Raw genomic sequence first — 16,874 nt, forward strand, 5'->3', positions numbered from 1 at the left:
AGAAACTTGAACTTATGAAGACATTGGAAAACATTTGCCTGTCAGCTCCAAGAAAACAATGTCAGATTATTTCAATATTAGAATCTTCATTATGAAGACATGAATTAGTTCAAGATACTCTAAGTCCTTCAGTCCTCTTGAAGGCTGTAAAGAGACAGCAAGATCCATGAACGTAAGTACTGGGTTACCTGTGGACATAGTTGAGGGCTTGACATTAGTTTTCCTTTCCCTCACAAAGAAATACAAGCTATCTTGTGGCTACTGCTGGCATAAAGTAACATTCAGCTGCTGGGATGCAGGAGCTGCCCTAGTACTTGTTTACCATTTTCTGTAAAGTGAAGGCATGGGCCAGGAAAAAAAAAACAAAACAGCTCCAAGGCTTGACTGCCACAACCTGGTTTACTTTCTTAATATTAAAACAGACACATATGGCATAACTTTATATGCACAATACTTGCAGCACAAAGTCATCAGGGTGATCTTTTCTAAAAATAGATTTTAAGCACTTCCACTGGTCTGGCCTTTGAATCAATCCTTCTGTAGATCTAGGACAACAGTTTAACACTGAATGAGGTCTAGAAGAGAGTGAGAATTTAAAAGCTTAAAAAAAAAACCTAAACATTAAACCTTTGACCTGAAGAAGCCTTCCTAAGAATAACAGGATTACGAGTTTAGAAGTTCAGTTATTTCTGAGCTGATAAAAAGTGTGAAATCCTACTAGGAAAAAAAAAAAAAAAAAGACAACATAAAAAAATATTCTCTCTTTTTTCTGTCCCTTAAAGCTCTTAATTGTCTTCTCATAATTTACCACAATATCTCATTTTCTGGACTCAAAAAGCACTGAGTATAGCTGATAAAAAAGCTTTTGTTCTTGGAAAATTTTAATACTCTTATAAGAGTTTTACTCTCAAATCAACATGGAATATCAAGATTTATAACTTCTGTGAAACAAGGAATTCCATAAAATATATTTTTACTGAAATATAAGATGTCCAGGTTTAAAATTGAGGAAGATTGTTTCAGCATTTCTAAATCATACACTTCAATCTAGCTAGAAATCATAACAAGTATTTTGGATGAACTAGATCTTTGTAGATCAGCGTATTGACTTAAATTACAACAGCGCGTGACACTGCAGTTCCAGGTTCTACCCCAAGTTCAGCTCCTATGCTGAACAGTCACAGGGATCCAGTAGTTTATGTTTTTCACTCAACTGCAGTGAGAGGCTGCAGCGATTTATAGGAAATATTACTATGCTGTGGAGCAAAGGCAACAGATGGATACCAGGGCATGCATGGATCATCCAGATCTACAGCTGCCAGAATGTAACACTGCAGTTTGGGCACAAACACTCGGGCAGTTCAAACCTTACCAGTAATGAGGGTGTCCTTTTGGAAAATTGCAATTAAAAACTCTAACATAGTTTAATAAAATACATACCTTTATTTTCTTCAATAGAAAATTGTTGTCAAATTAAACCTTTCCTATAGAAAATTACATTATCCCACTAATTTCATTTTGCAAAAAACTGGTGTTCACAACTAACAAACAATTAAGCCATGGACATTTTTATATGTAGAACTCTTAAGAAACAGAACTGGTTTCTACATATTTCCTAAGGTCCCTTAAAAAAGAGAAGAAAGAAATTTCAGTTTTGGAGATTGACCTTAGAAGAGAAAGTCATGCACGCTGACAGCATGCTTAGGTTTGCAGAATACTTACTGAAAAACATTCTGAAAACCACCTTAGTTTTTTCCCTCGAGGATTTCCTGGCAATTTTTCCAATTCCTGTTTAATATCCCTGGAAACTTTACCACACAGCAAAGGAGGAGCACCAGCTTCCACAGCACGATCTAACACACACAAAGATTTATACATGAGAATTAAAAAAATAATAAACCACCAAAGAAAAAAGAAGAATAGCGAGATAAAGAAAATTAGAGCAACAGTATATACAATTTGCTTACCTGTATTGCCGATAATATCATCCCAACATCTATCTGCTAAGATATTTATTGGTAGAGGGTTTATAAGAGGTGTCAATGACCAGAGTCTCACAGTGGAATCACGAGAGCAGGATGCCATAGTAAATGGACGACTAGGATGACATGTCAATCCTAGTAGAGAGGACATTTAAAAATGTAGTCAAAAAAGTTTATCTAATAACCCATTTGATTAAATTATTTTATAAATTTTAAAATATATTATAATGTATTTAAATACAGAAATAAAACCAAATTAAAAAATATTACCATATACATCTGCACCATGGTCATAAACTGTGTCCAAACATGTTCCATCTCTTGTGTCCCAGACTCGAATTGTATAGTCCCAACTGCCAGATATTAGAAGGTAAGGAATTTCAGGATTCCACATCAGCCCCCGTACTGGAGCTGTATGTCCACTAAGAACACTTATACAAGCATCCTGTGTATAATCCCATATTCGAACAGTACTGAAACAGGATAAAAAAGACCAATGTCCATCAAATCACCAATAAAAATATCATTATCTCTCTACTTCAGCAATATTCTAAGCCTCAAATTTATCAGAATATTTATTTGCAATATGTTTATAAAAGTTGAAATAGGAGAGGTTGGAGCCAATGCCCTTCAAGTTTATGATGGCATACAAAGAACACCAAAGACCATTCACCAGGGTAAGAAACTATTCCACTGACCACATAATCTTTTAAAAGCTGACAGCCACCTGTAACTTACATGTCAATGAGAGATAAGAAGTTGGCCATATGTCTGTACGTGCAGTAAATTTTTTTGTTAGGATTCTCAAGAGAAAAAAGAAAATAAAAACAAAGCAAAACTGTAAAATTTATTTTTCCTATGGCTTCAACAGCCCTCCAACAGACCCAAGAAATTACAGATCTGTTAGTTTAAGCTCAGTTCCTGGAAAAAATTGTGAAGATTATACTGGGTACTATAGAAAGGCATTTAAAGAATAACACAGTCATCAGGCACAGGCACAGTCAAAATGGATTCAAAAATGGAAAGTCCTCGTTAACTAATCTGATATCCTTCTATGACAAGGTCACCTGCCCAGTGGATGAAGTGAAGGCACTGGATGTAGTTTCTCTCAATTTTAGTAAGAGTTCAGATACTGTACCTGGCAGCATCCTTCTGGACAAGTTCTCCAGTGGTGGGATAAGCAGGTTCATGGTACACTGGGTGAAGAACTGGCTGAACATCAGGGCTCAAAGAATTGTCATTAATGGGGTTACATCTGGCTAGCAACTGGTCACCAGCAGTGCTCCTCAAGGTTCAATTCTAGGGCCACTCCTGTTCAATGTATTTGGCTTTCAAGAACTTTGCTGTGAAGTTGTTTTCTGTCATGAATCACTACTCTATGAACTAATAGATTTTGCTTCAAGCATAAACCTCTAATGCAGAAAGCAATAGAAGCCAATAGTCCAAACTTGAGATCCTTTACAAAAATATCTTGTATAGTCTGCAGGGAAGTAGCTCAGAATCACAGAAAATCCTTCCTCTCACTTACCAAGGATTGCTGTGCTCTCCCTCCAAAAAGATGTCATCAAACCAACAAAGCAGAAGTATCTAGCACTCATTAAAAATCTCTGCAGATTATACTTAAGTACACTTTTGAAAAAACATCAGTTACTGTGGTGTCCTCCTTGTATTATTCCTCAGAGTAATAGTATCAGTCACTTACCCTACCCTTGGGAAAGCATTTGGAAAGGCTGCACTGCTACAGCAGTTGTGACAATTTTAGATAATGATCCTGCTGCCCAAAGACTAGCTAAAGCTAACAGCAAAACTACAGCCTGAATTTGAACAAGGCAGAGATTTAGATTATTATGTATTCACAAAGTTTTTGAAGGTGCCCATACCAGTACAAGTAAATATTTTGAGTTTCTCTAATAGTTCTGCTTGAGGTTTTAAGTTTTCTAATAGTTCAGAAATACACACCTGTCATCAGAGCCGCTACAGAGGATTCCTTCTCTCAGAGGAGACCACCGTACATGAAACACCTTTGCAGTATGCCCTGTGAAAACTTTCAGTGGCTGATCAGAGCTAGTTGCCAAATAGTAAACACGAACATTTTTATCCTCACAACCAGTAGCTATCATATCTCTGCAAAATATAAATAGTAAAATCCTTGATCACAGAGATGATCAATGCTTTTTTAATTTAAAAATATGATGTGTAATTTGCTATTTACTTCAAAAAAATTGCATATTTTTGCTTTTCCTTTGTCTCTTCAAGAGACAAATAAGTATTGATAATCCAATTAAATATACTAAATCAGACAAAAAGTTCTTATGTCATTATTAGAAATTATCTGCAAAATTAATATATATTATAGTGCATTTAGTTGCCTGCTACATTTTCAACTTAGCAGTCATTACAAGGAAATCAGTATAAACCCCTTTTTCTGGTATTGAATGGTTTCCCTCCCTCTCCATTATATATTCAGCTAGAGATTTTTTTTTCTCTCATTAATATGAAAATATCCTCCTTTGAAAGTTAAGGAAGTTCAGGGATGTTAATGAATTACACTAAGGGGAATATAGAGCTGCTACAGGCATATCCTACTGTGGAACAGATATTTTTAGTAGCTTACTACCACAATGAAAATCACATTCTAATAACTTTGTGTTACTTTACTGGTAATCAATTTAAATAGCAAATATTGTCAATTCTTTGGTTACTTTTTACTTACTTGTTGTTTTGACTCCAATCACAGCCAAACACTGCAGCTGGATGTTTATACTTGTGAAGAACATTGCCATCAATGGTTCGAATAATACTGAAACCAATTATAATGCAATATAATAAGGAAAAAAAAACATTCTGAGCAGGCTATCCAAAATTAGGTTTTATTCTGTGCTAATAAGCCAGATAGCAAAAAGATATACAGAAAGAAAATGAGAAATAACCTTTAGAATATCAGCCCCTCAACTACAAGCTAACTATGTATTTCCCAAGAAAACATCTAACTAGACTTCAGTGTCCATGTTCCTTCAGAAAGCCTATAAAGATATCCACTGTAGTACCTCCTTGAATAGATCCTCATAGCCCAAAATCAAGGTTGTAGTTATGGTTTTAAGGTAAAAATAGCTCTTTAGGAATTAAAAAAAAAAAAAAAAGAAGAAAGAAAGAAAGAAAGGAAACGTTAATTGTTTTCTAAAATTTGTGCCCATTATGTTTGAGTTGGAATGACACAGGTAGCAGAGGAAATAAAAAAAGGATTTTTAAAATGTACTATGCCTTTTGCAACAGTTTCCTTTATTTTTTCTTAAAATCATGAAAAACATACCCTAAGAAGTACAGATGACTCATATACTTCAAGTTTTGTCCAGTAAGAAAAGTTTTAACATTAATCACTGATAGTACTGTCAAAATGTATGGACTTGAGAAGTGCATTTAGCAATTTTTTTTTCTTCCAGTAACACTCACCAAAATCCATCACTGCTGCAGGTTGCTATTCTTTTGGAATCTTTATGACTCCAGGCAATGCAGAAGATTCCATTCTTTCCATGCTTCAAAAAATGCAAAATACCTATCAATAAGAAATAATTCACCCCTTTTTCTCTCATCTACTGACTCTTATTTTATTTTATTCCACTATGGGCTTCAGCCCTTTTCTCCCAGTAAAGTATACTGTACAAAACCACACTATAGTGAGTATCCAATACATCTGGGATATTTCAGAAGTCAAAAAAATTGGAACTACGGACATGGACAGTAAAACTGCTGTACTCTCCAGGATCTGAGAGGTAAAACTAGGTCAAGCTGAAGAATAAGCAATCCATAATTCTATAAACCTGAAGTTTAAATAAAGAATGCTATGGGCAATCAAGAGGGACCTCTGGGCCTGTGGACAACTGGACAAGGGATCCGAAGCACAAGTTGTGCTCTTTTCTGTCCTGCCAGTTGCGGGGAATGATGGGAAAACAAACAGGAAAACCATGCCAGAAGAACATCTGGCTTTGAGACTTGTGTTACCAGCAGAATTTAGGGGTTTTTGATCGTGGATCAGTTTATACAACACCAAGCCTGCTGGCAACAAATGGGGTCCACCTGTCTCAAAGAGCTCAGGAGTTCTTTGAGAGAGCTTTAAACTAGATTGGAAAGAGGACAGGGACAGGCTTTCCAAAGAGAAGCTGTAGGGAAGGGGAGCACAATAACAACCACCCTAGTATAAGGAGGTCTGAGAGGGAATACCTGGAGCAAGCACAAGCATCCAAAGACATAACCACTTGACAGGACTATGGGATGTCCCTTTGCATCCCCACAGAGATGCTGACACAATCAAATACTTCTATAAAGTGCCTGTACACTGCTGCACAAAGCAGGGGGAACAAACAGGCTGAACTCGAGATCTGTGGGCAGTCACAGCCCTTTGACCTCACAGAAATTACAGACATAGGGGGATAGCTCACATGACTGGAATGTTGTCATGAAGGACCACACAATATTTTGGAAAGACAGACCAGGAATTCACAGTGGTGGAATTTGTCCCCTGTGTGAGACAACACTTAGAATGCATCAAGCTCTGTCTTGAGGTGGATGATGTGCAAGTTGAGAGCTTATGGATTAGGACAAAAGAGAGACTTGTAGGGGTGACACTGTTGTGGGTGCTTGCTACAGGTCACCTGATCAGGAGGAGGAAAGAGGTAAAGCCTTCTACAGGCAACTAGAAGCAGTCTCAAACTCACAGACCCTGGATCTTGTGGGAGACTTCAACTATCGAACATCTGCTGACAAAGCAACACAGTAAAGTGCAAAAAGGCTCCTGCAGTGTTGATGGCAACTTCCTGTCACAAGTAGTGGAAGATCCCACAAAGAATGGTGTGCTAATACCAACAAACAAGGAAGGTCTTGAAAGGGGTGTGAAGGCTGGGGGCAGCCTTGACTATAGTGACCACGAGATTGCAGAGTTCATTATCAGGCAAGGAAGAAGCAGGGCAGCAAGTAAGATACAGCCATGGACTTCAGGAGAGCTAACTATAGCCTCTTCAGGGATTTTCTTTGAAAAGTCCCATGGAAACAGGCCCTGCAGGAAAGAAGGGACCAAGAGATCTGATTGATTTTCAAGGATCTGGTTGATATTCAAGGATCACTTCCTACAGGCTCAAAAATGGTGCATTCCAATGAACAAGAAATTGGGTAAACGGGGCAAGAGACCTGCATGGATGAGCAAATAATTCCTGTCATTACTCAAGCATAAGCAGGAAACACATGGGAGATGGAAGCAGGGTCAGGCTACTTGGAATGAATATAGAGGGTTTCAGAGTAAGGAGAAGTGAGATAAGGAAGGTCAAGGCCCATCTTGAACCAAATTTGACCAAGGATGTCAAAGAAAACAACAAGGCCTTCTTCAAATAACAATCAATAACAAAAAAAAATCAAAGGATAACGTAGGCCCATTACTAAATGGGGGGGGGGAGCCTGGTAACAGAGGACACAGAGAAGGCAGAGATATTGAATACCTTGTTTGCATTGGCCTTCACTGACAAGACCAGCCCTTGGGAATCTCTGACCCAAGGGATCAGCATAAAAGAATGTTACAAGGAAGACTTCCCCTTGGTCTAGGAGAATTGGGTTAGAGAACACCTAGACTACCTTGACATACACAAGTTCACATGCTCTGACAGGATGCATCTGCAAGGCCTGAGAGAGCCGGTGGACACCACAGTGAGGCTGCTCACGATCATTTTTGAAAAGTTGTGGCTATCAAGAGAGGTACTAGCAGAGGACTGGAAGAAAGTAAATGTCACTCCGGTCTTCAAAAAGGAAAAGGAGAAGGATCCAGAGAACTATCAGCCAATAAGCCTCACCTCAATCCCTGGAAAGGTGATGGAGCATCTCATTCTGTAACCCACCTCTATCCACATGGGTGACAAGAAAGTGATAAGGAGAAGTCAGCATGGATTCACTACAGGTAAATCATGCTTGAACAACCTGATTGCCTTCTACAATGAAGCAACTACCTGGATGGATGAGGAGACAGCAGTGCATGTTGTCTACCTTGACTTCAGCAAGGTTTTCAACACTGTCTCTCACAACATCCTCAGAGGCAAACTCAGTAAGTGTGGATTGGATGAGTGAACAGTGAGGTGGGTTGAGAACTGGCTAAATGGCAGATCTCCGAGGGTTGTAATCAGTGGCACAGGGTCTACTTGTAGGCCTGTCACTAGTGGGGTCCCCCAAGTTTCAATACTGGGCCCAGTATTGTTTAACTTATTCATCAATGATTTGGACGAAGGGGCAGATGCCTCCTCAGCAAGTTCACTGATGTTGCAAAGCTGGGAGGAGTGGCTGATACCCCAGAGTGTGGTATAGCCCTTCAGAGGGACCTCGAGCGGCTGGAGAGATGGGCACAGAAGAACCTATTAAAGTTCAACAAGGGCAAAGCAGAGTCCTGCACCTGGGGAGAAATAACTCCATGCATCAGTACAGGCTGGGGGCTGAAAGCAACTGCAGAGAAAGACGTGGGGGTCCTGGTGGATAACAAGTTGCCCATGAGCCAGGAATGTGCCCTTGTGGTCAAGAAGGCCAGTAGTATCCTAGGATGCATTAGGAAGAGCATTGCCAGCAGGCTGAAGGAGGTGATCCTGCCCTTCTAGTTAGCCCTAGTGAGGCCACATCTGAAGTGCTGTGTCCAGTTCTGAACTTCTCAGTACAAGAAAGTCATGGAGCACCTGGAGCAAGTCCAGGGGAGGGCAACAGAGATGATTAAGGGACCAGAGCATCTCTCTTATAAGGAAAGGCTGAGAGATCTGGGCCTGTTCAGCCTTGAGAAGACATGACTGAGAGGGGACCACATCAATATGTACAAATACCTGAACTCAGGGTGTCAAGAGGCTCTTCTAAGTGGTGATAAGCAATAGGAGAAAAGGCAACAGGTAGAAACTGATGCACAGGAAGTTCCGCCTGAATACAAGGAAGAATCCTGTGCAGGTGACAAAGCACTGGAACAGACTGCCCAGAGAGGTTGTGGAGTCTCCCTCACTGGACATATTCAACAAGCATCTGAACACAACCTGTGCAACGTGCTCCAGGATGATCCTACTTGAGCAGAGAGGTTGGACCGGATGAACACACTATGATTGTTTTCCAACCTTACTCACTCTATGATTTTGAATAAGGTTAGTTACTTATTGGAATAATGAAGTGAGTGAACCTGAAAAATTGTGGTGTGTGAAAACTTAAATGGGACATGTATCAGGATCAGTGCTACAAAAAAGATGCTTAGTAGCACAAATGCAAATGTCAGTGTTAGAATCCCAGAACTCCTGAATGTATTTGTTTTCTGCTCATGCCTCTCCCCACACCTCTACCTCTCTTTCTAAAGAGCATCCCTTGTACATTGATGCAGATACCACAATTAATTATGTCTGTATAATCTGAAGATTACAGCTATATACTAAGAATACACACAATAGTGTAGAATTCTACAACATAAGTATTACAACAGCTCCTTTCTGCCAATAAAAATTATGCTACTGTTTCAGGATTTAAAAATGCCTGGATAGATTTCAGGTAATATAAGGCAAGATTCTAAATGAGGCATACTGCTTAGTGTGCTGCAAAATGGAGCTTTATTGATCTAGACTTCAGGGACTGAAAGCCTTATGTTTGAAAATGCAGAACACAATTTTCATTTTGATGCCAAGTCTGTATGTCCATATACATTTACACACTTAAGAAGAAATCAGCATTGCGTTTGCTGTGTATCCCTACAGGACCAATTTTAACATAATGGAGACCATCTGGTGCTTCATCATTCTCATGTCACAAATCCAGTCTGAGGAAATAAAAATACTTCTGCCACACAGGTAAACTGGTACTCACATAATTCTTCAGTTTTTATATTCTAGCACCTTTTAAAAACAGATGAACTGTGACCCATCTATTTATGGACAGTAGAGGAAATGACTAATTTAGATTTCATATATACAAAAAGAATAATCTCATCTTACCTCATTGAATCTGGTTATCATTTTGCCTTTTCGAACATCCCAGATGAAGGCACCATTTCTGGATGTTGCCCCTGCTATGCAGTTCAGATCTCCTTTAAAGAGAGATATTTGTAAAGTGTCATGATAATTATAGGATGGCAATATTGTTTGTGTTTATACATTAAACTAAAGAAATGTAATATAAACAGGAGACATCAATGGCACATAAACATGAGTTCTCCATAGTTTAAGGCCAGCATTTGCTACTAAGTCACAAACACTGATTTCAGAAAAAGTCTGACCTGTTTTTCTACATTCCTGTTTCGAGGAAAGGCAAAAGAAAAGTTTTATTGCTGTAAAAATGATTCTCAATGCCTGCTGAAAGTCTTGCCCTTAAGGACATAGTGACCATGACTCATATTGCATATGACTCAAACCAGAAAAGAGATACAATCTCAATGTTTCAACCTTAAAGTTGTAGCAACTATAACATTTTCCTTTAAAGGAAGATGAACTTCCCTGGGTACTAAGACAAATCATAAAAATGTGACAGAACATCTAACAGTAGTTTGTTTTCTTAATCTTGCACCACTGCAGCACCCAAGCCCATAGGAACGTACCTGAATCTGTAACCACACTCTACAGGGTGGAAAATCTGAATACATAACTCCACAGCGAGAACCTGAAAACTGAATTCAGGCCTAATCTAAAAGCCACCAAATTCTCCTCACCACAATGACTATCCCAGTATAGCTATACTTTTCATAAATGGCACATTTATAGGAAAGTTTTGACTGTTATTTTATTCCAAGCTTTAGAGGCAGAAAAGACAATCTGTGCAGGAGTATAGCATGGTAAATATATAAAATGGGAAGAGATTCAGGTAGGAGAATAATAAAAGGGAGGAAAAAAGAAAAAAGAGTGATCACTTTTTCCAAAGACCTTCTGAGACCACATACAAATGGTGATATGTACTGGATTATATATTAGGGATAAAGTGTAAGGCAGAAAGGAAATATCTAGGAGTAAGGGATGTGAAAGAAGCGGCAAAAGTTCTGGTCAAGAGGAACACAAGCTTTTTGGACAGGACAGTAAGGAATGCTAATTAGAAGCAAATGCTCCTAATTAGCTTAAATGAACTCTTTGTGGGGTTTTTTAATTTTTTGGGATGGTGAGTTCTTTGGGGTGTTTTTTTGTTTGTTTGTTTTGTCTTTTAAGAAATCAGCCCCCTGCAGTGAACAAACTATTCCCTCAGTTTGAGATGCTACTACAAACTGAATTTAAACTTCAAACCAAAATAACCAAAAATAAACAACAAATTTAATACTGCCATAATTTCCATATAGCAAGATAAATTATCTGTAAGACACTCCCTGAAATGAAAGAAGTGCAAATTCATTTCACATATGCAGACTACATTAATCTTCCCAACACAATATTTTGTTTCCTGTCAGGTATTATTTCTTAGAGTTTAAAAGCACAGGAGAGAACAGCAGTCAGATGAATTACTTAGATTTTTTAAAAAATACATCTCCTGTCCAAAGAAATAAAACACAAGAAAGTCAACCTATCATCAACTATTGACATTAGTAACTAAAAGCAGTATATTCCCAGGTACACTGAAGAGCCTTGGAGAACAGTTTTGAAAAGAAAATTTCTCACTGACTTCAGTATTTCTCTAAGAAAAAGTAGACGCTTTGCAAAAAAGGCACTTCCTATTCTAATAAGGTAAAAGCAGAGCTCTTCAGTGATTAAAATCCTACACAAAGAAGGAAGAGAAAGAACTAAACATGTATGTTCCACTTTTTAGCACAAAATATAATATGAACTTTAAGTAGCTGCTTCCCATGCAAAGAAAGTCTTTTCCTTGTTTGTGTTGATGCAATGTTAGAAAGGTTCTAGAGATTTTCCTTCCTCCATTCTGATTGAGAAATACTGGCATCATTATTCATAAGCTGAAGCCTCATCAAGGTCTGAAGCACTGAATTCTACTGCTTTCACATATTATTTAGTTTTGTTTAAACCTTATAAGATAACCTGCTATCTAAAACTAATACTTTAATATGACAAATTCTACAGTCAATGCTAATTCAAAGAACAATTAGACATAAAGCAAAATATTCTTACCTGGAGCCCAAGAAATGGAATAAATAACCCCCTCATTACCAGGAGATGTATAAACCGCTGATAAAGTATTAATGTCCCAAACTTTTATTGTGCCATCAAATGAAGCTGTAGCAAGAAGATCAGGGTTATCAGGTTTGAATTTGCAATCAAAGATGGTCTCAACATGTCCCTTAAATGAAACAAATATTTAATCCATTTTTATTACATTTGACTTTTTAATAAGACCAACTCTAGATCAAACTCTAAAATACATTGTATTTAATGGACCTGCCAGGTCAATTAAGAGTTCCAAAAAACCTCTATATTATGGCTCATTAGTCAAAATTAAAAGGCATAAAATAGATTAGACTATAACAGTACTCTCCTTCAGAGATCATTATTAAAGACATAAAAATTATTTCCTGAAACAACAGGGCACACAATGTCACAAACTTGTCAGCAATTTCTGTTGGAACTCAGCTGCTAAAAAATAGAGTTTTAAAAAAAAAAACAAACAAAAAACAAAAACCAAAGCAAAAAAAGAAAAAAGTTTATTTTTTAAAACAGAATTAATGTTGCCCTTTTGTCATAAACTATGTGTCTGCAAAATAAAGCTCTGTATGTTAAACATGTCCTACAAGTTGTCTAGTATCCCCCTGAGTTTTCTGTGTTTCTGGATAGAGTCTATGGTCTACTGTGGTTTAAATTTCAATCCATTAGAAACACCAAATGTCAGTTGCTTGTTTTCTAAGACATGCACTTGTAGAACTTAAGTTGGCAAATATATGAAACATGGTTAATATGTAAGATTTTTTTTTTTAAGCCTCTGTTGCTTTACAGGACCAAATCCAATAAAAATGCAAAAAGAACATCAACCAACAGCCTCTATTCAAACACGTACAAGAGTAAATTATTTGGGTTTTTTTTTCCCCAATGAAAAGGGAACTTGGAAAGAGGAAAAGAGACAAATCCTTAAGAATAACAAGGTGCCCTGTGAAGAAGAGGCTCATCTAATGTTGTAAACTCAGTTCTGAATTTCAGCTTCAACAAAAACTTAATAATTCAGTCTTTGAAATTTTAAACTGACTGAACTCCTCATATATCCCTCTGATTTGTCTAGAATTCTTTTTCTGAATTATAGAAAACCCTCCAGCCCTTCTGAGAAGGCCATCAGATTATAATTTTAGTTAAAAACCCCCCAACCATACAAACAAAAAACCCCACAAGTCCTTAAACCTTTATTTCTGGATGAAAACAAACTGCCAGAATACTTCCAACAGCATTCAGTCCTTTGCAATAAAGAATTACTTTCAACTTCAGAATTGTCATTTGTTTTCTGGAAATTTAGAGTCTTTTTGATAGAAACTGCTACCAAGAATTCATTTCCCATTTTTTTCCTGTTAGAAGAAAGTGTGTAAGCCAAATAAACTCTCATTTCAAAGAGAGATGAACCATACCAAATCTCTAAGGAAATCCCACTTTTTGGCTCCCATGTCGTAAAGCCCCACTCCACCATCCATAAAACAACAGACAGTGTGACCAGGAGGAAGAGAAAATGCTTGGTTTTGGGTTAAAGTTGGAGGAGGAACAGCCTCACTTGTTGAAGATGTATGATGATTTTTAGTAGGATACTGTGATGAACGTGCTTAACAAAATAAAGCAAAAGACAGAAACAGAGATTATTTCTTATTTCAATAATAAGTAACAATTATAAAGAGTAAAACGCTTTGTATTCCAATGAGATTTAAAAATAAAGAAATGGAGAATTCCTATATGAAGCCTGGCCTACTAAAGAAGAATCTTATTAAGTGCTTGATCCTTTATGCATTTGTCTAGTTCACTAGCAGCAGAAGGTACTTGGTTTAATCATAGAATCATAGAATTAAGGGAAGAGACCCCCGAGATCATCAAGTCCAACCCTTGATCCAACCCCACTGTGATTACTACTAGATCATGGCACTCAGTGCCACATCCAGCCTCGTCTTAAAAACCTCCAGGGACGGTGAATTCACCACCTCTCTGGGCAGGCCATTCCAAAGCCTGACCACTCTCTCTGTAAAGAACTTATTTCTAACATCCAACCTAAACCTCCCCTGGCAGAGCTTAAGCCCATGCCCTTTTGTCATGCTGCTGATTGCCTGGGAAAAGAGACCGACCCCCACCTGGCTTCAACCTCCTCTCAGGTAGTTGTAGAGAGTGATGAGTGATGAATTAAGAACTACAGAGCTGACCGAACTTAAGAGATTGACTTGGACATAACAAGACTCATAAACAAGATTTTCTTAACTGGCAGCTGTTACAATGAATAACAACCAAAATTACACTTACACTTTTTCTTTGGAGGAGAACTTAGCACATGCAAACCATGGAAACCTGTTTGCTTCAATTTAAAATTATCTATAGGTGTTGTACGTGAAACATTCCAAACACGTAACACACCAACCTGAGAATCTGAAGTTTGAAAGAAAAAAACAACAAACAAAACAAAACAGAACACAGAGATATGTGGTTTAAGGACTGATTTATGTAAAAATACAACAATGAATTAAGCTTCAAATCCTAAGAAGAATCTCATAAGCAAGAACTGTGATCTCCATAGAATAAAAGAACAATTAGGGTTGGAAGGGACCTGTGGAGATCATCTAATGAAACCTCCATGGTAATATTCTATTTATCCTCCATTTACCTCTGTGGTAATATCACTATCAATAACAATAATTATTAAAATTAGCTATTTAAACATAGATAAATTCTATGGAAGTTATCTCATAAAATATTCTCATTGTTTAAGTTTCCTTAGTCATTAGTTCAACTTGAGCAGTAATGTCTATGGTGTAGAAAAAACGAAAGAAATAGATTATTTTCTTTTTTCTTGATTTTTACGTCTTCAAAGTGACATCCATTAGCACAACACATTTTTATTCCTATTCCTAAAGTAACTCATATTTTTGTTGCTAAAGTGTGCATGAGAAAAGTATTATTTAGCATTAAAAAAAGCAGACTGTTACTTGTTTATGTACCCAACAAATTTAAAATGAGTAAAAACTTCTCAGGGTAGTTTTCTATTATTTCTAGTTTTATATTATGGTCTTGTATGCTTTCATTTGCAGAAATGTTAAGAAACAGAAAGATCACATTTGGAGTAATAATTTTGAAGATGCAGTCCTGTACTTATTACTTTTGTTTAAGTCAGGAAATAAAAGTCTTACCTCCAGTTATAAACATTCCAGGTGCACTGGAAACCCAGGCTAAACACTGAACAGATGCTGCAGCACTGGGAAAACTAAAAGTTGTGATACAGGACAGAGATTCAGAATCAACCAGTCGAATACCATTATGCAAATTAGCAACAAGAAGGTAGTCAGTTGACAAAGGGTCCCACTCCAGTGCTGTAACTGGATCCTCTTCATCTGTTCCTTCAAGAGACTCTGGTCTTAAGACATGTTTCTGATTTTTAGAACCTTTAAGTGCACAAGAAAACAGATTAATTAAAAATGCAATTAATTATATCCTTTCAATAGTTACAAGGTTCACAAACATAATTCTTTATCTCTCCTTGAAATTTTCACTATCTTGCTCCACTATCTGCACCAGGGAAATTAATGAAGCTGGCTTTGTGGTATTTGACTTAAAGTAGTTCTGGTTCCATTAGATCCAACTTTATTTTTAATATGGCAGAAAAGAGAAACAGCTGTCAGGTTTATTAACATAATTCTATAAAAAGTATGTTAAATCCTACACATTGTTCTAACAATTTCCATGAGTAAAGGCCTATAGCACAGCCTAAAATACAATCATTTGAGTTTAAGTAAATCTGAACACCATAGCAAATACAGGGAAAATAAAGGTAGCATGAACTAGAACAAAACTGTGGCAAAAAAGTTTTTATGAGCAACTGCCTTTAGACTAGTTTCTTCCTCAAAACTATGTGTGCAATTATGAAGCATTTATAGATTCTGTAGCCAAAACAGGCCAATAAGTATCTCATTTGACATCTGCAAAAAAGAAGACATATTTCACTTGATGATCCATATTATCAAGAACCACAGTTTTTTAACATATTTATTTCCCACTTTTTATTTTTACAAAGAGATGCATCTTAGTCCTATGTCCAGTTCAAATGAAATAGAGCTGTATTTTCAAAGTTGTGATCTTGTACTAAAAAAAAAAAACCCCAAACTAATTTTGTACCCCTTTTCTAGAAATAAGGGATTGACATCTTCCATTATTCAGCTTCAATCTAATTTTCAATTTTGGTACTGGAGAGTTAATTTTTCATATCATGATAACTGTCAGGACCTACCAATATTCCTTAATAATTAATGTAGAACAAAGCCTATCCTGATACATGCTAAATAAAAGCTGAAAAGTTTTTGTTCACTAGGGAACATTCTGAACACTAAAATAGCTCTCAGTGTGATTTTCTAGGGAAAATGTTATTAGTGCACATTCTGTATCAGGTAACTTTATAAAATCTGTTATCGGAAATGGGGGAAATAATTTTAAGGCTGCACAACAACTAACACCACAAACCAATTCCTCTGTTCCACTTTTTTCTTTGCTCTTCCAAAGCCTTGGGAATAATATCAGAAATATGATCAGATAACTGCTTTAATTTGCCAAAAATTTTAGGATTCTCCCTTTTTTAAACACTATTCTCTGCTTACATTTCAGTTCGCCTTTTTGGTTGACTGAAAACAACACTGAAATGAAAAACAAGAACTGACAACAAAGCAGAACTGTCATTTTTCAGTTAGCTATACAAGAACAAAAACCAAAAAGTCTTCGAATAATCAAAGCCAGCCACGTTCAAACACTTCAGTCTCAA

The 16,874-nt window shown here is 37.0% G+C and overlaps 1 protein-coding gene across 8 annotated transcripts in view; it reads right to left on the reverse strand.

The window, feature by feature from the left end:
* WDR17 (WD repeat domain 17) overlaps positions 1 to 16,874 on the reverse strand; it is a 60,123-nt gene that overhangs the window by 21,166 nt on the left and 22,083 nt on the right. For all 8 annotated transcript variants that reach the window (XR_007631790.1, XR_007631789.1, XM_050338173.1 and 5 more), the window contains exons 5-15: positions 15,256 to 15,507; positions 14,375 to 14,497; positions 13,504 to 13,691; positions 12,068 to 12,236; positions 9,962 to 10,053; positions 5,433 to 5,515; positions 4,696 to 4,782; positions 3,942 to 4,106; positions 2,253 to 2,455; positions 1,968 to 2,117; positions 1,723 to 1,853 (exon numbers count right to left, since the gene is read on the reverse strand). Coding sequence is in view for 6 of the 8 variants with exons in the window: in XM_050338173.1 (XP_050194130.1) it covers positions 1,723 to 1,853; positions 1,968 to 2,117; positions 2,253 to 2,455; positions 3,942 to 4,106; positions 4,696 to 4,782; positions 5,433 to 5,515; positions 9,962 to 10,053; positions 12,068 to 12,236; positions 13,504 to 13,691; positions 14,375 to 14,497; positions 15,256 to 15,507 (1,643 nt within the window). In the remaining 2 variants the exon portion in view is untranslated. The remainder of the gene's footprint in view (positions 1 to 1,722; positions 1,854 to 1,967; positions 2,118 to 2,252; positions 2,456 to 3,941; positions 4,107 to 4,695; positions 4,783 to 5,432; positions 5,516 to 9,961; positions 10,054 to 12,067; positions 12,237 to 13,503; positions 13,692 to 14,374; positions 14,498 to 15,255; positions 15,508 to 16,874) is intronic.

Source organism: Myiozetetes cayanensis, unplaced genomic scaffold, assembly GCF_022539395.1.
Source record: "Myiozetetes cayanensis isolate MyiCay16 unplaced genomic scaffold, myiCay2020 scf7, whole genome shotgun sequence".
Taxonomy (NCBI): Eukaryota; Metazoa; Chordata; class Aves; order Passeriformes; family Tyrannidae; genus Myiozetetes; species Myiozetetes cayanensis.